The 25,167-nt window shown below is 37.3% G+C and overlaps 1 protein-coding gene across 1 annotated transcript in view; it reads left to right on the forward strand.

Annotated features, from left to right (window-relative positions):
- Positions 1-25,167, forward strand: part of RUNX1T1 (RUNX1 partner transcriptional co-repressor 1) — a 125,367-nt gene that overhangs the window by 76,207 nt on the left and 23,993 nt on the right. The window contains exons 5-8 of the mRNA XM_089898931.1: positions 1,495-1,676; positions 16,041-16,291; positions 20,600-20,685; positions 21,226-21,427. Coding sequence (XP_089755057.1) covers positions 1,495-1,676; positions 16,041-16,291; positions 20,600-20,685; positions 21,226-21,427 — 721 coding nt within the window. The remainder of the gene's footprint in view (positions 1-1,494; positions 1,677-16,040; positions 16,292-20,599; positions 20,686-21,225; positions 21,428-25,167) is intronic.

Raw genomic sequence — 25,167 nt, forward strand, 5'->3', positions numbered from 1 at the left:
AGAAACTTTTTAAATGTCCAAATGGATTTGCCATTTTATTATTATATGGCACATGAAGTCCGAGATCTACCTTCGCTAAGGAGGAAAAAAGAGAGTTTAAAAAATATTTGAAAATATACTACCCACATGGCCCTCTAGACTAACTGCAAAGGGTTTATTTCTAGCATTGTTCTCATGTAAGAAGTCATTTCCATTGTTAGTGTATGGTATGTGCTCATCTTTAGCAAATACCCTATTCTTATACCTTGTGCAGAAATGTGCTTTAGTTTTATTATGAGGTGGTTCCTTGATTAATACTCTCTGAAAGTCCAGCCGTAGTGCCTATGCCTGACACCCCAGAGGGCTTTTTTTTTTTTTTTAAGATTGAGGCAACTGAGACCTCCTGTATTCAGAAAGGCTTTTCTACCCTATGGATTAATCAGTATACATGACAGCTGGTTTCTACAAATAAAACCCTTGTGTTGCAAGGATATTTATGTTATTGATCTTTCCATGAATTTGGAGAATTGTGTTATTGGGAATGAGTACTATTCGTACTCCCATACTATACCCTCCCTTCCAAAAAAGTAAAAAATAAAAGACACAGAGGAGAAAAAGCAACAACACTCTGGATATATAATGTCAGAGTAAGTTTACTTTTCAGAGTAAAATTCTGTCTAATTAATGCTTTTCTGTGTGTGAAATTGTCTCCTTTCCTCTTACTACATTTGAGATTGCCAGAATCATCAACAAGCGTGTTGGTTCTCAGTCTTTTTCTAAGTGCCGGGCTTGGTGAGGAGTCGGTGATGGGTACACAGGATTTCTTCTGTTTAAATATATACCTTCCTTAGAATAAGTGTGATACAAAGAAAGCAGATTACCTTTGTAAACTAGTAGTATATGCTGCTTTGTGCATGAATCCTAAGCAGGATATCTGATCAGACTCAGGCCAATACTGGAATGTTGTGCAAATCTTATGATTTTTAAAAACAATCTCTATGTTCCTATCTCTGTTTTTTCACGTGAAGTTAGTAGTTGACCAAAGATATTTCATAGGATTAGCCTTTTTCAACTGGGTAAGTAACTAGATACAAAACTGAATGTGTCAGGGAGCCTATTTTGAGGTTAATTGAACCATGTATGTATTTAATGTACCCTCTGTCTTCCTTGTGGAAAACAAAAGTTGCTCATAGATGGAAGCTGATATCCTGTAGAGCTTATGATGCTTGAGTATGAAGGGATCGTAAAATAAATAAGAGCCACTCCCAGTGTTATTAAAGGGGCTGAAGGTGGGAGAGGTGAGACATCCCTCAGACATCTCACCCAACCCAGGCCCTGAGGGAGGCTAACACTGTAGCCAGTCCTGAGAGTTGTGCCTGAGAATTGCATGCATTCAGTGGTGTTGTGTTTAGCCAAGTTGTGGGGTCCGGTCCACCAGTGTTTGAAAAGTGGAGTAGGTCCACTGGGTAAAAGGAGCCTTTGGGCTATCCTCTCATTCCTGTCATGCCCCTGCAGGCCAACTTGCCTCTTCTGCAGCGTGAGCTCCTCCACTGCGCAAGGCTGGCCAAACAGAACCCTGCCCAGTACCTCGCCCAGCATGAACAGCTGCTTCTGGATGCCAGCACCACCTCACCTGTTGACTCCTCAGAGCTGCTTCTCGATGTGAACGAAAACGGGAAGAGGCGAACTCCAGACAGGTGAGAGGGAGGAGGACCCCAGACCTGCAGTATGAGGACATGTTTCATGTCATGTTTAAACTGCTGACCGACACCTCTTGCAAAATAATAGTAAGCTAGAGTGGCCATCTAGGGAATCTTGCTCTGGCCTGGGGTGTTACAGGGTGATGAGTCTCTGGCCTGTGTCAATTAGCTTTTTGTGCAGGTTAATCTTTGCTACTTGTAATTTTTTTTTTTTTAAGTTTAATTGACCTACAACACTATGATAGTTCCAGATGTGCGATCTAGTGACTTGATTTTTCTATACATTACAAATGGTCACCACCACTGCTTGCAATATTAAAGGAAAAGGTAAAGATGAATGATATTCAAATATGCCAAGTGCCACTGATGGTTGTTAGACACACAGTCAATACAGGCATACCTTGTTTTATTGCACTTTATTGTGCTTCACAGATAACTGCTTTTCTTTTTCTTTTTTTTTTGAAACAAATCGAAGGTTTGTGGCACTCTGCATGGAATTACTCTATTGGCACCATTTTTCCCATAGCATTTGCTCATTTTGTGTCTCTGTGTAATTCTGTGAGAATTTGGTAATTCTCACAATATTTCAGACTTCTTCATTATTATATTTGTTATGGTAATCTGTGGTCAGTAATCTTTAATGTTAACCATTGTAATTGTTTCGGCATTTTTTACAAATAAAGTATTTTTTAAATTAAGGTATATACATTTTTTTTAAGACATAGTGCTACTGCACACTTAAGAGACTACAGTATAGTGTAAACATAACTTTTATATGCACAGGGAAACCAAAAAAAATTGTGTGACTGGCTTTATTGTGATATTTGCTTTACTATGGTGGTCTGCAACTGAACATACATTATCTCCAAGGGTATCCCTGTATTAAAATTATCATTTACTATGTAATTCATCCCAACCACATATTTTACCCTTCAGTGTTAGGAAATTTGTTATTCTAAGTTTTCTCAAAATATGATGGTTTTGAAATCTGGCCTAAGCACAATGCAGTAGCTATTTAATTTGGGTTTTATATGAACTAAGAGAAAACTTCTGGGAAGCTAGATGGACTGAGTGAAGATAAGAGTTAAGTAATAGAACTTGTAGATGACATTTTTGCTGAAAAATTTTATCAGTCAATATTCATTCTGTCAGGTACTCTGCTCTAATAACTGAGAATTCTAAGAAATGTAAAATAAAACCCCTTCTCCATTAAACCTTACAAATTAGTTGTTGAATAAGGCATACACATGAAACTTCCAATGTACCTTACTAAAATAATTTTCCTGAATACCTCAGCCTCATATATAAATATTTTCTAATCCAGGAATATAAAGTCTTATCAGCATCTTGCATAGTATTTGTAAAATATGGAGAATCTTAAAATGAAACTATATTCGGAAACTTATTTGTCATATGCTTTGTTTCCTTTTTCTACTTATCCATTCACTCTTTGTGCATTTTATCAGGGAAGCGTAGACCAGCCTTTGAGAGGTTAACAACCTGGCACAGATTCCTAGGAGCTTATGATCCTTGGAGCTGCTCAGAGACATCTATCTGTGACCAACTTAGCTACCCTTAAATGTATAGTTGCTTTGCAAATCAGAATGTTATTAAAAGCCAGCCAGTTTACATGCAGTTATGACATAATCCTCTGTGAAGCAGTTTTTATGCTACAATCTCTGGAATTTTTCTCCTCTTGACATAGGATCTCTTAATAGTTTAAAATGCCTAAAGCAAAAGGTTAAACGTTAGCTTACTTCTGATGCACTGTAGACCCACCTCCATACATGACCTACCAACAGTGCTACTTCCTTATTTTCACAAGTTGTATTTCCATAATCATATTTAAGCATTTAGTCCTTTAGCTTTTAAAGGCAGCTGCTTAATCCAGGTGTCTGATTGGTGTGTCCACATGATACTAAAAACCAAGAAGCAGCCCAAAGATAGATGATTCACATGTGTATTCCTGTCTGATCCTAACCATTTACCCTGCAGGGAATCAGTACTACCTGCTGGTATTGAGATGTTTCAGCTCCATTTTTCCAAGATAGTGTGGTAAAGGAAATTAAGGAGAGACTAGATGGAAAATTGGGAAGAAGAACATTTATTTGGGTGGAGGAGAGGATAACAGGGAAAAGTTTAGATAGTTGTGATAAATGTAAAGGTAATCCTATAGGCAAAATTGGAAATGGACACAATCTATTCTAGAAACTCTAACTGCTAAGTAACCGTAACAGGCAGAATGAAAACTTGCTTTATTCACTTCTCTATATTCCCAGCACTTTCTCCACTGGTTCTTTCCCAGTGTTTTATATGTGAATATACTGTGACTTTAGACCTCCCTTGAACAGTGCTGAGGTAAGCCCTTGGCAATGTGCTAACATTGATATGGAAACTTCATATAAATTCCACAGAAAATCAGCATTTTTGTTTTGATGATCTGTAGCTGTGTGTGCATGCATGTTTGCATTCAGCCAGGTAGAACTTTCTTAAAAGAGCCTTCAGTGTTCTTCCTCTGGTTATCCATAGACAGTTGCTGGAGTCAGAATTCACACAGTTGCTCTTTGGGTGGAACATTCTTTTTCAAGTGGAACCCTGAAGTGTGCGTTATAATGGAAAGATGACAAATGGATTTCCTTAGAGTTAGGAGGAAGGGTAATGAGAATATGTTGTGTAAACACATTTGTATCTTGTGGGAATTTGATCAGAGCCAAGAAAATATGGGCCTCTACTATTTCTTTGCATGTATTTTCTTCATCTTGTTTGCATGTGCATTTTCCTCTTCTCTGGTTATTTATCTGTATATCCAGATCTACTATATGAAATTTTATAGAGTATGGAGCTGTTTGACAGCAGAGCTTTTTTTTGTTGTTTTACTGAATGTTTTGTTGGTGCATATGGTCTGACATGGATGAGCAGCCACGGTGAGATTTTGGAGTCTATTAAACTGGCTCATTAAAAAGATCAATCTGTTTCTGTAATAACACTGGGAACCATCAGTCACTAAAAGAGGGAAAAACTGACACCTGAGGAGAAAACACATTTTGATAATTTGTTCATGACATGTCACGAACAAAAGAGCGCTCTATATTTTGTTTACAACTTTCGGGCTTAAATTCTGTGATGATTGCTGATTTAATCTACTAAACAGTCCTCACGTATTTCAGGGATGGGTTTTGGCAAATGTAACTTCTCATCTTTAAATGTGATTGTCACTGGTTATATTTTTTCTTTTTTTAAGCATTACTTTTATTTACAGAGAAATGAATACTCTGGGGAAGTCTATGATTTTTTTTTTTTTTTCCCTGTATGGAACAGTAAAATTTATTCTACTTCTTTTTAAAAATAGATCTAGGGTGAGTCCCTGAAAAACTATACTAGATTTGTAGGTCTGTGGTAGAATAACTTAGAACCCAAATTAGAAAGAGACAATCTTCATTTAAAAATCATGCTATTTTTCTTCCTAAAATATTAGAGAAAGTTAATAGAAAGTTCTGATTTCTATTCTTTGTTCATATGTAAAAGTTTATTGTTTATCTTGCCATTTTGTGATGGGAAAAGCTGAGGAAGGGAATACAAACCTTTTTTGGAGCTGATTAAATGAAGAGACCACTTTCAAACAGAGACTAGAAGTTGACAGTCCTCTTTAAAACTGCTCACCATGATGGTCATGAAAACACAGTTTCAAATGGAGTGAGGAGGGAAAGAGCAGTTAGACAAAGGCTGCATTTTTTTGAGAGTACAAAAATAGTTAAAAATTACTATGTTTAAAAGGATACATTTTTTTTTTTGTTAATTATCATTTGATGTCTTTTCTCACAGCTTTGATGTTGCAGCCTTTGTTATATTTGTCTTTAACATTGTGCTCTCACCTGTCATGCCGATTTTCTGACTCAGAATCTTCCTGGCTTAAATCAAATCGAATGATCATTGGTTTTGTATGGATAACACTGTCTCCACTGCCTTCCTCCCCATTTCAAGTGATTTATGTTAAATATTAATCCCCTTCATCTATCTATCTCTATATCTCTATATTTATATATAATCATTTTAATGTAATTATGCTTTAAATTACTCTTAGTTTAACACATCTTGGTTTTTATTATGAAGGCCACATGGTTGCATTAATATGTATTTCCTGCACCCCCAATTATTAAACATTATTTTCTAAAAAGATTTTCTTGAGCTTTAGAAGTATGTAATTTGTTAGCTGGGGGCAATCTTATAGATTTACAAGGCCAATCCTTTTTTTTTTTTTTAAACATCTTTATTGGGGTATAATTGCTTTACAATGGTGTGTTAGTTTCTGCTTTATAACAAAGTGAATCAGTTATACATATACATATGTTCCCATATGTCTTCCCTCTTGCGTCTCCCTCCCTCCCACTCTCCCTATCCCACCCCTCCAGGCTGTCACAAAGCACCGAGCTAATATCCCTGTGCCTTGCGGCTGCTTCCCCCTAGCTATCTACCTTACTACGTTTGTTAGTGTGTATATGTCCATGACTCTCTCTCGCCCTGTCAAAGCTCACCCTTCCCCCTCCCCATATCCTCAAGTCCGTTCTCCAGAGGGCCAATCCTTTATCTTGAGAAAACTAAGGATGAAAGAACTTGCTTAAAGTTACAGAGCTTCTTAGTGGAGAAATTTACCTACCTGAAATCTTCCAGTTGCACAAAATATGATTTAATGTGCAGAATGTAAACAAGGAAAGCTTAACTAAGAATTGTGTCTTTTTCCCTCCTTACTTTCCCTCATTTATTTTTTCTCTGTAATTGCTCATGTGGGCAAATGCAACAGTATAATATTCTGAGGTTTTATAAATTTTTATACTGATAGAGGATTCACAGTAAGCCAGATTTCCTGGCCTAATGAGTAAACTAGAAAACACTGAATGTTGGAGGGTCATAAGGCAGTCATTTTGAAACCGTGTTGGTTGAATGTATAAGATTTGTCAGCAAAGCACACACCAGCGGAACCTATTAAATCCATTTTCCCTTTTCTGCAAAATGAATGAGATTTCAATATTTTTGTCTTTCTAAAGAGAAAAGATAGGTGCACTTTATAAGGAATTGTAGGGACTTCCCTGGCAGTCCAGTGGTTAAGACTCAGCACTTCTGATGCAGGGGGTGCGGGTTCAGTCCCCGATCGGGGAACTACAATCCCTCATGTCGCGCAGCACGGCCAAAAGAAAAAAGAAAAGTTATAAGGAATGGTAGAATTAATTGACTATGCAAATAAGAATTAAATTTTTATTATCTGCCGCATTCAGTTTTCTGTGAAAAAATATGAGGGATTTATACTATATTCACACATTCTTGTTTTGTGTTGCATTTTTTAATGCATTCATCAGTTTCAAGAAGAGAGTAATCATCCCTGTAGAAACGATTTTTTTCTTTTTTGTATTAGTCATATCAATTGTGGAAGCTTCTAATGAAATTGCATTAAGTTGCATTTACATGATGAGAAAGATTGTGTGGCTGTAGAGAACATTTTGGTCTCCATACTCCAGCCTCAGCGTAAACTTGCTAGCCTTATTTTTGCTGCTGTCCTAGGCTCTGGCTCTGCTGAACATTGTTCATGCCTTAGTCTGTATTCTGACTGATGGTTTCTGTTCTTTGCCCCAGCTCTTGTATATAATAATTCTATTCATACTTGGCAAGCTAACTCAAGACAGGTTCTACTATTTGAATGAAGGCTTCCCAATCATGAATATTATAATAATGGTTACTATTTACTGAGCACTTAAGATGTGCCAGGCCCATGCTAAATAATTTACATATGAACACACAGCACTTATTTCCTGACAGTCCTATTGCATGTGTTCAGGCTGGCTGGATAATATGTCTGAGGTCACATGGCTTGTAAGAGGCACTGATGGGATTCTAAACCCTAGGTTCTCTGACTTGAATGCCCGCACCCTTATAACTGTGTTTGTAATACCCCAGCCTCTGAACGCCTCAGCTTGAAAAATAAGTGCTTTGGTTAAGTTGTTGAATGCCAAATATGTGTTAGGCTCTTTATGTAGCGTCTCTCATATAGTCCTCTCAGTAGCTCTGAAATAATTGTCCCTATTCTGTGACTCATAGAGATTAAGCCTCCTCAGTTCATATGGCCAGCAAATAGCAGAGCCAAAATTTGAAGCCAACTCCATAGCCCCTGCTCTTTCAAATGTAGTGATCTTTTCTCCTTCTGATCGCCCATACCACTTTTTACTCTTTTTATGGTAGCTGCTGAGTTCAGGTCCTGTGTAGCAGTATAGAAGTCTTGTACCACTAATTAAACTGGGTTTATGGTAAAAAATTTCTTGCTAGCACACTTTCAAAAAGCATTTAAGTCTACTACTAAACCATAATCTTAAGGGAGGGTGTTGGGGATCATGTCTTGCTTACTTTTGTATGTCCAGTAAAGCTCAGGATAGTGCATGATACACATACCGGCTATCTAAAACAAAACAAAGCAAAACACCACAAAACAACAACAACAAAACACTAGTTGAACAAATAAATAATCAAAATTAAACTTAATACAGTCGTTTTTAGTAGTATAGCAAATTGCCCTCTCCCCTAAGAGTTTTTTTGCTTTCTTGTTTACTTTCTTTCTATCATTTTAAAAAGTGTGTCTCTGAAACACCTACAGCCATGAAAGCAGCCAGGAACAAAGTGCCATGATTGATTCACTAAAAAGAAAAAATTAGAGGGCTCCAGTTGAAATGTGTAGATGACAGGTTAGAATAAGAAAGCATAGTTCCACAGGCTAGAAAGCCCAGAGATAAACCCACACACATGTGGTCACCTTATCTTTGACAAAGGAGGCAAGAATATACAATGGAGAAAAGACAGCCTCTTCAATAAGTGGTGCTGGGGAAACTGGACAGCTACATGTAAAAGAATGAAATTAGAACACTTCCTAACACCATACACAAAAATAAACTCAAAATGGATTAAAGACCTAAATGTAAGGCCAGACACTATAAAACTCTTAGAGGAAAACATAGGCAGAACACTCTATGACATAAATCATAGCAAAATCCTTTTTGACTCACCTCCTAGAGAAATGGAAATAAAAACAAAAATAAACAAATGGGACGTAATGAAACTTAAAAGCTTTTGCACAGCAAAGGAAACCATAAGCAAAATGAAAAGACAACCCTCAGAATATGAGAAGATATTTGCAAATGAAGCAACTGACAAAAGATTAATCTCCAAAATTTACAAGCAGCCCATGAGCTCAATATCCAAAAAACAAACAATCCAAAAATGGGCCCAAAAATAGAACTACCGTATGACCCAGCAATCCCACTACTGGGCATATACCCTGAGAAAACCATAATTCAAAAAGATACATGTACCACAATGTTCACTGCAGCACTATTTACAATAGCCAGGACATGGAAGCAACCTAAGTGTCCATCGACAGATGAATGGATAAAGATGTGGTACATATATACAATGGAATATTACTCAGCCATAAAAAGAAACGAAATTGAGTTATTTGTAGTGAGGTGGCTGGACCTAGAGTCTGTCATACAGAGTGAAGTATGTCACAAAGAGGAAAACAAATACCGTATGCTAACACATACATATGGAATCTAAAAAAAAAAAAAAAAGGTTATGAAGAACCTAGGGGCAGGACAGGAATAAAGACGCAGATGTAGAGAATGGACTTGAAGACACAGAGAGGGGGAAGGGTAAGCTGGGACGAAGTGAGAGAGTGGCATGGACTTATATATATTACCAAATATAAAATAGATAGTGGGAAGCAGCCGCATAGCACAGGGGGATCAGCTCGGTGCTTTGTGACCACATAGAGGGATGGGATAGGGAGGGTGGGAGGGAGACACAAGAAGGAGGTGATATGGGGATATATGTATACATAAAGCTGATTCACTTTATTATAAAGCAGAAACTAACACACCATTGTAAAGCAATTATACTCCAATAAAGATGTTAAAAAAAAAATCTACAAACAATGAATACTGGAGAGGGCGTGGAAAAAAGGGAACCCTCCTGCACTGTTGGTGGGAATGTAAATTGATACAGCCACTATGGAGAACAGTCTGGAGGTTCCTTAAAAAACCAGGAATAGAATTACCATATGACCCAGCAATCCCACTACTGGGCATATACACTGAGAAAACCATAATTCAAAAAGATACATGTACTGCAATGTTCATTGCAGCACTATTTACAATAACAAGGACATGGAAGCAACCTAATTGTCCATCAACAGGTGAATGGATAAAGAAGATGTGGCACATACATACAATGGAGTAGTACTCAGACATAAAGAGGAACAAAATTGAGTTATTTGTAGTGAGGTGGATGGACCTAGAGTCTGTCATACAGAGTGAAGTAAGTCAGAAAGAGAAAAACAAATACCGTATGCTAACGCATATATATGGAATCTAGAAAAATGGTACTGATGAACTTAGTGGCAGGGCAGGAGTAAATACGCAGATGTAGAGAATGGACTTGAGGACAAGGGGAAGAAGAGGCTGGGATGTAGTAAGAGAGTAACATTGACATACGTACACTACCAAATGTAAAACAGACAGCTAGTGGAAAGCTGCTGCATAGCACAGGGAGATCAGATCGGTGCTTTGTGACGACCTAGAGGGGTGGGATAAGAACAGTGGGAGGGAGGCTCAAGGGGGGGAATATGGGGATATATGTATGCATATAGCTGATTTACTTTGTTGTACAGCAGAAACTAACACAACATTGTAAAGCAATTACACTCCAATAAAGATGTATTTAAAAAAAACAAAAAAACCCAGTGTGGTTCCAGACAGCAGGAGCAGTAGCAACTGAATACTTCAGCAGTGGTCAGAAATTAGTGAAGACAAGGGGACAGCCGCTCCCAGGCAGTCTGACTGTTCAGCAGATGGAGAGCTCCAGGGACATGTGACTGAAGGTTTCCACCTTCTCTTTGGGGGAGGGAAGTCTCTGGGAACCCACATATTGTAATCCTTAAGGGCCCAGGTATCTTGTTTTTGTCTGGAGGGGCCAACATCTACCTGCATCTATCTTTTTTACTCCAGAAGGTGTTAGCCCGCCTCTTAGGAAGTTATCTCCTAGGTTGTGGTTTAGCAATAGAGAGATGGAAGGCACTTCTTTCCATGTGGCCCAGTAGTGTTGGTCCTGTGTCACTCAGTGCTTTGTTTTTCACCATCTGAACATCCCACTTCCTGCAGGGTGATATTTCTGCAAACATAGAAATCACTGCAGGTTGTCCATGAAGAATCAGGTTTGATTTTCTTTTTAAGGAAGCAGGGGAATTTGTAATGTATTTTGTTTCAGATACATTATTCAATACCAATATAGGGTGTTATATAAAATTCTTATCTAAACTCAACCTGTTTCCTAAAAATTCCTGAAGAGACCTTTTACTGAGTTGTGTTTTGAAAATATGATGCCCTAAATGACCACTCCCCCGCCCTTTAATTCAGTGTCTAGTCTTTCTGTGGAAGCCTTAACAAACTGCATGTGTTAGAAAAGGGAAGGAAGCTTTGTTTAAGATTAAGTTATTAATGTCTTTGGGCTTTACTTTAACAGAACTGTCACCTCCTGAGATTTAGATATATGCTTCTTTCTAAAATAAAAAGTAAAAAATTGTTTGTTTTTTTTAAAGACTCAGCCAGTATCTCAGCCCTGGTTCTGGCTGAGATACCTGCAGAGTAAGACAAGGGCTTGATAAGGCCAAGATAATGTGTCCTGGGGTAGGGCAGAAGGACCTATGCCAGAGAAGCTTATGAGACCATCAGCAGGACTTTTTTTTGGAGAAGAAAGTTATAGAGTGACTTCCAAGTTTCTATTTTGGTGGCTAAGTAAAAGGTGGCATCATTGACTGGTGGAGGAAGTACCAGAGAAAGACGAGGTCAGTTTAGACATGTGCCGTTTGAAATACATGTGGTCAGTTGGAGAAGTCAGCACCTAAGGCATGTATTTGTTTGTAACAGGACTAATATCAGAATTTTTAAGTTTCTTCCTTGCCATTCTCAGGTTTATTATGCTATACCAATTTGCCTTTCCCTAGAACAATCTTTTAGTGCTGTTTTCCGCACTTAAAAAACATTTGAATCTAGAAAAAAACTTATGTCTGTTCCTGTCATGTAAGAAATTGATTGGTCCTTTTATTCTAGTTATTGCCATGATCTTAATAATTTCTTTCTTCATTCTTCCCCATTTTCATGTTACTAAGGAATTGTCAGTGCATACTAGCCTATTATGACATTTAAAATATTTTATATAGAGGAAAGTTTTTTTTAAAGTTTGTTTTCTTTCTCAAGTAAGTCAGTTTACAGCCTCTGTTTTGAGGAGCTGAGAGAGAACAGCCTGAAGTGGGGTAAGGTGTAAATTAGGTTGTCTCTTAAGTGTTTTGTTTTTTTTTTTTTCTTAAACACGTATTGTTTCCTATCAGTTTCATTTTACTGGGCAGGAAACTGAAGCCAGGTTATCTCAGGGTCACATAGCTGAGTCCTGAGCAGTCTTCTACTCTTAGGACATCAGACCCTGAGAGAGAAGTGATTGGGATCTAATTGTTGAAGTAGTTAGGTTATATTGAGGAACATTTCTCCTGGAAGGGAGATAGAATATAAAAAACAAACCAAAAAATGCCTTCTAGAAACCCATGAGACATGACAGACTTCCCACTAGAATTTGAGTTATTTTGAGAATATGCTAGTATGGGACAATGAAAAGTATTCGTTAGTTTTGCCTAATACATTGTGAGAAGGTAAGAAACATTCAGATTTGGAATTTGCCCCCAAGCAAATGAGGTTTTAGATAGTTTTAGGCATTTCTAAGAAGCAGACAAACAAATAGCAATTAAGTTGTTTTGGTTAGCTTTCTGGACATACATCCTTTGAATAGGGTTGGCTTTATAGGTAGACTTGAGTGGTTGGAGGAAGCACAGGGAGACTTCTCATAACTACTTATGTGGGCCGTTTGAATGCTTTGCTGCTGAAATATACCTACCTCTGTGAGGTGATGAGCTTTATTGTTTCAATAGCTGCAAGAGTGATAAGACCCAGAATAGGGACTGTCACTGCAAGGACATGATAGAAATGAGAGGACAGACTCAGGAGCTAGCCCTGCTTCTTAGGACATTACTGTCCTTGCTTTAGGAGGGAAAAAAGCTTCAATACAGGCTCATTGAAGTAATAGCACTGATCAGAGGGTTGATCTGACAGCAAAGATAAATAACGTATCTAACTACTTTGAAAATAGTAAGAATTCTTCCAGTGTTGAATGTTCTTGTTATCTTTGAACAAGGAGACACAAAACCAGTAAGTTGAGTTGGTTTGACACAATTGGATCAAAGATGTTTTGATATTTAGAAATGTTTTGATGTTTATATATTTAGGCTGCTATAAGGTATTTAGAGAATATTTTTTATTTTTGCACAAAAAAAGTTATACTCCACTTATAATTATTATAAAATATTGGCTATATCCCCTGTGCTGTACAAATGACATTTAGAAATAAATATAGAATAACTGAATTGCAGAGTTTTCAAACTAGAAGGGACCTCAGAAATTATCCTAGTCCAGTGGTTTTCAAACTTGATTTTAGCAGCTTTTTCCTTCAGAAATGAAACCTTAGGTGGAACCTCAACTTTTAAAATAGATAAGAATGATAAGTGGGTTCCTCTGGCCCTTTAAATCTTGATTGTTTGGGGTAAAAGCTCTTTATTGCCTGCAGAATCCCTAAGCACCTCAAGTGGCACAGTTTGAAAACCACTGATCTAGTCCAACCCTTTCATTTTACAGATGAGCAAACTGAGGTCCAGAGAGGTTAAGTGACATGCCCAAGGTCACACAGCTAGTCGTGGAAGAGCCAGGACTAAATCTCAGGTCTCTTGATTCCCAGTCCAGTGCTCTTTCCACTACACCACACTGCCAGTAAGGTAGGTGCTGTGTTGACATTATATTCATAGCTACTAATAGTCTTCAGTATTTTCCAACTGATTTATGCTGGAAATGTTTATGCATTGAATGTTGAAGGGTATTATTCAGAAATGTGTAGGATATAGAAATACAGATTAGAATCACATAAATATCCTCTTCGAAGATATATATCTAGAATGTTTCCATTCACTTTTAAAAATTATTTTGAAGCAGTGCATTGTAACGTTTGAGACATTTTAGTCTGGTCAATGATCAATATGTACGGAGTCAGAATATTTTACTGTAGATACTTTGACAGGAGCAGCATTGAGACTTCTGTTTGACACTCCCATGGGGACCATGCCCTGCTGGCATTTCCAGTGTTGGACAGTCACCTGGCTCCAGAACATCTTTCACCAGCATGTATTGGGCATATATTCATTTCCCATTGAACTCTGCAGTTTCCCTCAGTTCTTAGTGTGCCTGTACTTTCTATCTCTAACTTCTCTGTCCTTTATAATCTGATGTGTGCAAATTGTCACTGGAGTTCTACCCTAAAGGGACATAAAGGGCGATTCATTGCAGAATCCTCTAGCCCCTAAATGATCTCTGTTGTCAAGTCAGTTTCCATTCACATCCCTCCAGTTTTATCAGACAAAGACTATCCCTGGGCACTAGGAAAGTGGGAAAAGTGTCTAAAGTATCTAAACCTAACCAACCTAAAATCAAAAAAAGGTGTGCAGATGTAAATTCCCTGGCAGTCCAGTGGTTAGGCACTGCCATGGCCTGTGTTCAGTCCCTGGTCGGGGAGCTAAGATCCCACAAGCCGCACGGCAAGGCCAAAAAAAAGGCACTCAGAAATCTGTAGCTACTGTGATTTGGTAGAATTCTTATGGGGAAATTTCCCAGGGAAAATAGATGCTGCCACTGGTCTAAGGATAGAGAGCTGGTCTTGTGAGGAGAGCCAGCTACTAGGTAAAAAATTAGTTTGGGAGCTGTGCTTGCAGTCAAAGTGGAGGTGATGCATTCCTATCTTACAGACTACACTGAGTTCATCTCTTAGAGATACGTTCAGTCAGAAAATATTTCTTTAACCCTACTTCTGTTTGAGAATCTAGGAGCAGTTAACAGGTCTCATTTATAGAATGTGTTCCTTCTGAAAGACAAGTACAGTTTTGTGTATCACATGATGAAATGCAGTCAGGGTGTGCCTGCCCTGCCCTAAGATCTCATGACTTCAGACAGGTCACTTGTGCTCTCTGGGCATGTGTTACCTCAACTTTAAAAGAAAGGGGTTTGCCCCAGTCTTTCTTCTAATCCCAGCTGGCTCTGTATGACTGCTGATTGAGTATCTTGGTAGCCCAAGGTAATGTCAGTCCCAGACATTATGTTGTTTTATTGCATTAATTAAGTTAATTAATTCAGTTTGATCAGTGCTTTGTAATAGAACTTTCTGACATCATGGAAATGATCTGTATCTGTGCTGTCCAGTACCATAGCCACTAGCCACAGGTGGCGATTACACTTGCAATGTGGCTATTGCTACCGAAGAACTGGATTTTAAACTTTATTTAATGTTAATTCACTTTTTAAAATAAATTTATTTATTTATTCGTTTAAGTTTTGGCTGCATTGGGCCTTCGTTGCTATGTGCGGGCTTTCTCTAGTTGAGGCGAGCGGGGTTTACTCTTCGTTGCGGTGCGTGGGCTTCTCATTGCAGTGGCTTCTCTTGTTGCGGAGCGTGGGCTTTAGGTGCGTGGGCTTCAGTAGTTGTGGCACGCGGGCTCAGTAGTTGTGGCTCGCGGGCTCTAGAGCACAGGCTCAGTATCTGTGGCGCACGGGCTTAGTTGCTCCCCAGCATGTGGGATCTTCCCAGACCAGGGCTCGAGCCCGTGTCCCCTGCATTGGCAGGCGGATTCTTAACCACTGCGCCACCAGGGAATCCCTGTTAATTCACTTTTAATTTAAGCAGCCACATGTGGCTACTGTATTGAACAACACAGCTCATAGATGTCCTCTGACATGGAAGTCAGACATAGCTTGGATCGGTGCAATAGGTATACCTGAAGAATTCACCAAAAGAGTGACGCTGTTGTACCTTGATGAATCTTCACCAAATACGGTTGATCCAAGGGTAATTTGTTAGAAATCAGGTGTTCGCTTTTGAGTGAAAATGTTATCTGCAGAGTGGAGATCAGGCTTCCTCTTATTTGTGACCGAACCACATGAACTTCAACTGAAAGATGTTTGCTAATTTGATGAGAAGTGGAACATTTTCTCCTGTGCAGTCATGTGATCATTTAGGCCTCAGCATGGGTTTTAGTGAATTCCCACAGGTCTAGGAAGCTGAGTTTAGAAAGTTTCTGGCCAGTAAAAGAATATTCTGTTTATATTACAAGTTCAAATGTGAGTGTCCAAACTATGCTGGTTTCTGAGTACATTATGAAACAAACTCTTTTTCTTCCTCCCTCAGAACCAAAGAAAATGGCTTTGACAGAGAGCCTTTGCACTCAGAACATCCAAGCAAGCGACCATGCACTATTAGCCCAGGCCAGCGGTACAGTCCAAATAATGGCTTATCCTACCAGCCCAATGGCCTGCCTCACCCCACCCCTCCTCCACCTCAGCATTACCGTTTGGATGATATGGCCATTGCCCACCACTACAGGGACTCCTATCGACACCCCAGCCACAGGGACCTCAGGGACAGAAACAGACCTATGGGTAAGACTGAAGGATCTCTTCACTTCTTTTGGGACTGTATGCTTCAAGACTTGCATCATTACTTCTCAGCTAAACTCGAGGCTTGATATCTGTGATGGGGTAAAAATTCCCTTTCTTTATGTAGTGTCTCCTTTATGAGAAAACTTTGTTGGTATTACTGTGTCCTTTAACAGCTGTGCTTTCTCTCTCTTAATTACTTACGTTCTTTGTGACAGCAGGTTATTATTTGGGGGGGGGCATCTAAATACAACCTCCTGAACTGTATTAACATACGCAAAACAAGTTTTTAATTTTTTTTTTAATATGAGGGATTTCGTATGTAGTTAGTCTGCCACAAGTATTTTTTAAAAATCAGTTTATTTCATTCTATCTTTTATTTCAGATAGTCTCAAAGTTCATTTGGAGTTTTCCAGTCTCTGTGATAGTCTGTATTTGAAAAATACAATATGGTATTATTATGTCTGTGGTTTAAGTCAACAGATGTTCTTTGAGAAATGATTTAGTACTTTTTTTTGTTTTCCAACTTAGAAGTGTCAGTGATTCAATTTAGTGTTGACAATTTAGTGTCAAAGATCAGAATACCAAAGAAGGGAATGAGTTTGGGTAAATACGTGTTCTCTTTGCCTGTGTTCATTCCTTCTTTGCATAAAACTGTTGGAAGTGAAGCATTTAGGAGACACTGTCTTCTAAAGAACAGGTGCTCACCATGAAAAATGAGAAGGAAGACGAATAGGTAAGTTTTGATACATGATCAGTGTTTGAGGTGATAGCATTAGAGTACTGTTCCTGTTCCTGGGGCTTCTTGAATTCTTGATTTTTCGCAAGTCAATCTAGTGATAAACTGAGAGCAATAGTCAGCCCTCTCTCTAGTCTTTTTCTGTCCCCTGAATCCATGCTGTCCAGCAGCAGGACTGCCTTTACCTCTTAGCTGGTTGCTGACAAACTTCCCTGACATGGGACGGTTTGGTGGGCAAGATACTGGAAGCAGCACAGGACGAAGTCCAAGTAGAAAAGCAGAACACAGAGCTGAAGGCGCAGAACTTGGGAAGCAAGGCAAGTTCCCTGCCTGAGTAGTAGGACAACGTTTTTTTTAGCCACAGGCAGAGAGCGTGTGGTGAGCAGAGGTTTATGTTAGACTTCTAACTAGGTTAGTAGGACATAGGGGCTTCCATATGTAGGGTCTTTTGCTTGAAAACACAACCCTTCAAATGTTTAGAAAGCAGAAAGGGAGAGTCAGGTTGAGGGGAGGGGCGATGGAGGCCCTGGATGTGAGATAGTAAAATAGTAGTTTCACTTCCCCACAACATCATTTCTACATTTATATAGTGTGTCAGACAAATGGCTAAGCATATAATTTGTTCTTTCTTAATAACCAATCTGTCTAATGTTCTCTCAGGTACCATTTCGAAGAGCTCTCAAAAATGGTTATGTTATTTCTCAGTCTGGACTGATACTTTGACCCTGAAATCAAATGCGATAACAGCTCCCTTCAAAGCAAAAGCCTTGCCATTTATTTATGACTAATGCCCTCAAACCATGATTGCTTATTTTCAAATAGAAGTGGAGTTACCAGGTCATTGTAAGACCAACTCAAGATACCCCACTTTGTAAGTGCCAGGAAATGGCCTATTTCTTAGGCAGCAGATTCTATTTTATGAAATATTAGTTCCAGTACACTACAGAGTAATCAACAAGGAACTAATTATGCTTATATTCAATGATTATGTTTTCATCTAGTAATATAAAATATTCCTTTATGGGTTATATCTGTACCCACTGGTTTTATGTGATTTTTTTTATCAGACCATGTTCCTTACCTTTTAATTATATTAGCTTATAAAACTAATAGTGGTAATCTTTATAAATATACGCAACTACTTAACCGTCCCTGAAGTCTGGCATAGTTTAGTATGTGTTAAAGTAAAGTAAAACCTTGACGTATGAGTAACAAATCATGGTGTTACATCAGGCTGCCATTTTGAGAATATAAAAATGGTCATAAATGTATACTTAGTCTGGTACGATTTATAAATGTCTGTCATATGTAGAGACATATTTGCAGAGATGTGTACTCACTAGAATCTTTTAATAAAATAATTTTACAGGCAGCATTAGTTTATAAATAAACTTAGAGTTTCAGCCTAGTTAGGAATTGGGTAAGACTCAACATTAGTGTCAGATTGCCCACGAATGAAAATGTGTTTTAATGAGTCTGAACTGCTTTCCCCTAGTACATCCCTCTGGTATTATGGATATAAATAAAAATTGTGTGGTGATGAATATTTAAGTATCTGAAATAGAAAAATTAATAAATGTAAAAATTTGAGTTGTTTTATTTTTTCTTTTTAAAGATTTGGCTGTATCCAACAAATGACCTTCAGAGTTCAAAAGCAGCAAACATATGAGACCTGTATTTTTTCACCAAGTACTTGGGCTCAAACATGTTTCTAATGTACTTATTATTTTTCTATTGTTGTTAAGTGAGATGATGCTTAGCACTGTTCCACAAATGCTGTTATCCCATTAGCCACAGACGTCCTATTGCTCGTTAATATTATTCCCAGTGGTAGAGCTCATGTCACTATTGAGTTAATCTGCTGAAGTTTTGAAACTTTTAAGACTTCTGAAGTTCTTGGTCTTTATATAGGCCAATATAGTAAGAAGCCTCCATCATGAATCTTAACACCGCATTTATATCTTTATCACTCTCCAGTTGTTTTCTGTGATGACTCATTTCAATGGTAGTGCTTTTTCCCTAAAACACAGGCAAAAAATAAGTCAACAAAAATAACATACTTGCAAACATTTCAACTTGAAATTGTCACAACAGAGAAATAACTAAATATTACTCTTCTCCAATGTCTTTTCTATTATGCAAATTATTAAAGCTTATTTGCAATTTTACTTTTTTACCAATAGGTGGCATTGACAATTTTAGCTTTAAAAATGTATTTCAGAATATATTCTAATTGGAGAGGAATGGTGCAGTGTTTTTTATTTAGCTTTTAATTTAGTCTGAGAAAGCTGACATGTATGTGCTCACTTCCATCAGCTATAAATTAAATTGTATTTTCATGGTTGGCTGAAAAAAGTCATATGACTCATTATCTTTATTTCCCTAAATCAGCTAAAAGGGGATTTCTGACCACTCAGATTTCACAAAAAGTGGAATGCAGTGTCTCATAACTTTTATTGTCATTTAACTCCTACATAACTCCCTCAGAAAAAGAGCCTAGGTGTCTATAGAAGCCTAAACCATGTCAAACTTAATTTGCTATTCAGAGTAACAGTGAGAACTGGCAACTAAAATAAATAGTTTTAATTGTTTAAAATGGAAAATCTTGCCATAGCCTAGTGCCTTTCCTTGATAGTAGAACATGAGGTGTTTTACACAGTTTGTCAGAAGAGCCACACGTTTCTAGGTATCTCTGATTAGACCCTTTCTTTCACCCTGTCCCTTTAGGAAGACACATTAATTTTTTATTTTGATAAGCATCCTGGCTAATTGCTCATGTTCGTTACTATTGTTCTCACTTGGTAAGTGTTTCCTTATTACCTTTTCATGGTAGCATCTTAACTGTGATGCTAAAGAGCATTAATATTTATGTTGTGGACTACAAATTAGGATTTTTAATTTCTTAGCTTGGATTTATGGTATTTGTCCAAAATTATATCTGGTATGTTGATTTTGTTTTCATAGAGGATGTCCAATTTATTTTTATTTTTTACTTTTTGATAAATTGAATGAGTATATTTTGCTTTTATGTTATGCAGGCCCTCTCTTCATGGCCTAATTTTATCATGAAGGTGTATGTAATAGGATTGTGTTCATTTATACTATGCTGAAATGTGGAATAGTTTTACCGTGCTTGTTTTAGAAAAGCATATCCCTATTCATGTAAAACAATTTATGCTATCTTCGTTTTTAATTCAGGAAAGCCACACTTTGAAACCACTTAATGTATACTTGTGGTTTCTTGTATTTATTAAGATTCAGGATATATTTATATTTTCACTTCGGGAACATTATATGGATAACTGGCTCAGGGCTTGGTATCTCTTCATGTGTAAAAGAAATGGTTCTGACCAGATGACCTCTAAAATTCCTTCTAGTTTTCTAACATTTTATCATTCTATGAGAGACCCATGAGGTAATTCTGAATCTGAATATGACTCATGCCTCCGTTCAAAAATCGAATATATTTTCACATCCTTTAGTTTGCCCACATAGTCTTTGCTAAGTGCCTATGCGCATATGGATTATGTCCTTAATGTTTTAGGGTGATTCAACCTTCTTCGTATTTATAGGGTTGCATGGCACACGTCAAGAAGAAATGATTGATCACAGACTGACAGACAGAGAATGGGCAGAGGAATGGAAACATCTTGACCATGTAAGATGTTGGTAATCATTTCAAAAAATGTTTTGAAAACAGCTGGAGTGAGGTGACATGATAAAAGTGTGGGGATGCTTTGAAGGTATTTTCTGCCATCCTTGAAAAAGTAATAAATGAGAATGTTTAAAGTAGAATATAGGATTTGATTTCTAAATTGATATCAAGGCCACTTATATAAGAGAAGTGTTTAGATCATGGAAAGGATTCCCTAAAGCCAGATCAGTGGGCTGCTGTTTTATTTGTAGAGAGTTATTTATTTTATCCAGTAATGGGATTAGTATTTGGAAAGATGGGTTTACTTCAGCTGAAATACCCCTGTCATGCCTCCCCCATTTTATTCTCATTCCTATTGAGTTAACTCATCTATTGGATCTCTGTGTCAAATCTAACCTTTGAAAATATTAGACAGAAGCCTTCAGAATAAAATAGCATTCTTCATTGTCCTAAAATAGTTTGTTTCACTACCCACCAAAGTCTATGAGTTGTGGTGATTGATAATATACCCTTCCTTTCTCCCCCTGCCCATTTCTTCCATAGCTGTTAAACTGCATAATGGACATGGTAGAAAAAACAAGGCGATCTCTCACTGTACTAAGGCGATGTCAGGAAGCGGACCGGGAGGAATTGAATTACTGGATCCGGCGGTACAGCGATGCTGAGGACTTAAAAAAGGGCGGCAGCGGTAGCAGCAGCCACTCCAGGCAGCAGAGTCCTGTCAACCCAGACCCAGTGGCGTTAGGTATCTTTTCTTCAGATGGACGTATTGAACAGATACTTCTTATGCTATTAATGCCGATTTTATTTTTAACTCGTCTTTTCAAAAATAAAGGCTATACAGGGAATTGTAGAACAATAAACACTTTATATCCTCAGATATGTCTTGTCTGTTAGGCAGATTGGCATAGAAAGAGGCAGTTACAAAAATTAAACTCCTTTTCTAGGTTAATGTTTTGGGCTTATGACAAAGCTTCAAAGCTGGACCAGAATTTCACATGAATCACTAAAATGCGTGCTCCTTCATAAAATAGCTCTTTGGACCCTGTCTCCAACCTGCAAAGACAAAATCTCTGGGAGTGGGCTTGGAGCTTCTAGCAAGCTCTCCGGGGAATTCTGCTGCACCCTAGTGTTTGAGAGTAATTTATCTCAAAACGCTTCCAGGAAGAGACCTAAGGGCTCTATAGTTTGCCCACTGCCACTTGAAAATTAGTGATATAGATTTAGCTCTTCCATGACCTTAACTTAGATTGCTTAACTGTGATTTTATTAATTCTAGTAACTTACAGGACTATTAATATAGCAATGCTTTAGAAATTGAATGCGTACATGTAGCCGTATTTAGTATTGAGATTTGGGAATTGTTGGGGTTATAAATAGAATGTAATCCCAAGTATATGGAAAGAAAATTTGAACCTGAAATAATTTTTGAGTGGCCTGTGGACTTTTTCCTAAATTAATAATAAGCTACTGTCATTTACGTCACTGGCCACTACTTGTATATACAGTCTGAGTCAACGTAATGGAGATGGATTTGTGTTGACCCCTGTTCTCTCATCTCATTTTTCTTATGTGTTTAGCCCCACACCTGCTACCTAGCTTAGGTTAGGGTACAGTCCATGCTGTAAAAACAAAACTAATTACCTGTGTGCAGATTAAGCTCGTGACTTTGGCCTCATTATCATCCATGGCTGATTATCAAATATTTAAAACTTGAAGTATATTATCTGGCTATTGATCACATTATCTTTTTTATTAAAATGATTCCTAGTCATTAAAATTTCCTTTGCACTTAGGTTCGTCGATTCCTGCTAATCCCTGAATGCTGAATGTCTATTGCCATAATAAGTATTAAATAAAGGAAGATTCCAGGTCATTTAATTTACCCAACAAACATTATTCTAAAGGATATTTTAAAGAGAAAAGTGTTGTTAGCTTATGTTAAGGCAAGCAGTGAAAATAGGTTTAAGTTTAATTTGAACCAAATTAAACCAAACTGTTTAGAATAGAATAAGCATCTTGCTTTTCACTTCTGTATTGTGAAACAAAATTGGCTAATAATAATAATAATAAAGAGAATATTTGTAATCATCCAATCTAGGCAAAAATTGAGAGCCTTAAATTAAACAAAACTTTGGGAGTAAAAATATCCATTTTAGCTGGCTCTATTGAACAAATTCATCGAGTCAGTGCTTATTTGTTGAACCTGGCTTACTGTGTGTCAGGCATCATGCTAGCCACTGTAATAAAGGAAAAATATTCTTAATTCCTTCCTTTGAGGAACTTTTAAGCTAGTGGAAGAGATAGGCAAGGAGATAGCTAGTGGTCATACCAGCAGGCCGCTCAATTCAGTCCTCTGCACTGACAGGATTAATATTATCTGCTGTCTATTGTAAAAGAAAAAATTCAGAAATGGATAGGATTTCAGACCTATGTGAATTATATTCAGCACACTGAACATAGGACCGTTATCATATAATCACCTATAGTCACGCATTCTAGTGATGCAAGTGTTCATCGTTCTCCAGGAAGCTAGGTTTAGTTTCCCTGTTATGTAATCAAAAGAATAAACTTGGTTTTAAAAACTCCTTAAGAGTACACAAATTACATTACTTTTAATGATGCTTAATGAATTCATATTTTTGGTAAAAGAGAGATCGCTTTGGTTTTAAGCTTTTATAGATTGTATTTTTCAAAGACTACAAGTAGTTCATTTCTTTGTTGGGACTCTGTTAAAACAGTCCTATTCTTTAGGGACACATAACCCTAGATTGCGTTTTAAAGAAACTTACCACAGCCATAGGGAGAACCTGTCAAGAGCCACACAATATGCAAGTTTTAGCATCCAACAGTTATATTTCACTGGTGTCTTTTGCCAGTAGATTCCTGAAGTCTTCGAGTTCCATCCATCTTGTGAGCTGGGCTATGGCTATAAATAAGGCAGGTAGTTTGTAATCATGGGGCACAATCATTTACATTAAGTGCTTTCTGAGGTTTTCTCTTAGGCTTTGGAGTCGAATGTATTAGTGTGTGTAATTAAAGGATTAAGGATATTGACTGATAAATTTATGGATATGGATTTATGGATATAGGCATATGGATATGCCTAAGAGCTCCATATCCTATGATTATTCTGCATGTGTTTCCTTTAGCTGGATTCTCTTAATTCTTAAGCTGCTGTCTGGTCTCAAATGAGACCTTCAGAATAATGTTATAGAAGATATCTTTAGTTCAAAATATTGCCCTAGTCACATTCCTGTCTTAGAAACAATGACAACATTTAGTCATACACTCATGTTTAGCATTTTAAATTGTATTTGGTGACTGTACAGAGAAAAATGTAACTTCCATAACTGTTGTGTTTGTTAAACTCATTCCCATTCTCGCTTTTGAAATATATCCATAGTATTAAGTCAGTTTGAGGGATTGGTAAGATAACATGATTAATCTATTACTAATTGAATTTGGGGAGTTCCCCCCAGATATTAAGTAAAGAGTATTTTAAATGAGTAGCCTCTTAAACAGTTTTAAAGCTGAGTACACACTAAGTCCATGTTATTTCTACTCTTTAAGTCAAAAACAGGTTGTTATCTTGAAGGACTTTTGAAATAATACACTTTTCCTTGAAATAATAGATTTTAGTTATTTGTATTATTACTATAACTCACTTGCTTTCCAGGAAAAAACTCCAAATATCCAAGTCTTAAGAAAATTAGAAAACTATTTTTTTTAACAATTTTAAATTTTTTTAAACAATTTAAAAACTATTTTTTAAACCTTAGAAAGAGGTTTTTGTTTTAAATGAAATGATACATCAACTTGATCATTCACAGAAGGCTTAGAGTTTCATAAGTTTGTTGAATTAATACCACCTCCTGCCTCAAGTAATTGGTACAGAAATTAATATTTTAAAATTCCTTTGGCTGACAAGTTTTATCACTGTCACATGATTGAATTATAGAGTTTCTCATTAACTGTCTCAGTGCTCAGGAAATCTAGCATGAAACTTAAAGGCACAGGATTTGAGCAGATGTCTGGATGTGAATCCCTGGTTCTTCTTACTAGTTTTGTGACCTTTGGCAAGTAACTCTCTGCCTCAGTTTCTTCATCTGTTAAGTGGGGATGGTAACAATACATATTTCATAGGTGTTTCTGTATTAAATGAGTTAATAGTTATACAGCATATGGGACAGTGCCTGACACATAGTAGATGTGCTATAAGTAATAGCTATTATTATGATTTCTAACATGCAATCTCACAGTTTAGAGAGTAGCGAGCCATACATAAAATTAGTGTTATTGCTTGGCACACAAGTTTATGAAACTATAGTAGATTCTTAGATACTTTTTCATTCCAAAGGTATTTCCAAGCAGTAATGTTTAGGTGGCTAATTTATATAGTAGGCACAGAAACAAGAAAAGGGGAATTCCATCTTAAATACAGTAAATCTGTTATACCTTTGGGACCCTAATTCATAATACAGG

The sequence above is a fragment of the Delphinapterus leucas genome, chromosome 17 (assembly GCF_059928025.1).
Source record: "Delphinapterus leucas isolate spDelLeu-1000000601 "Yukka" chromosome 17, BTC_Dleu_Yukka2, whole genome shotgun sequence".
NCBI classification, from domain to species: Eukaryota; Metazoa; Chordata; class Mammalia; order Artiodactyla; family Monodontidae; genus Delphinapterus; species Delphinapterus leucas.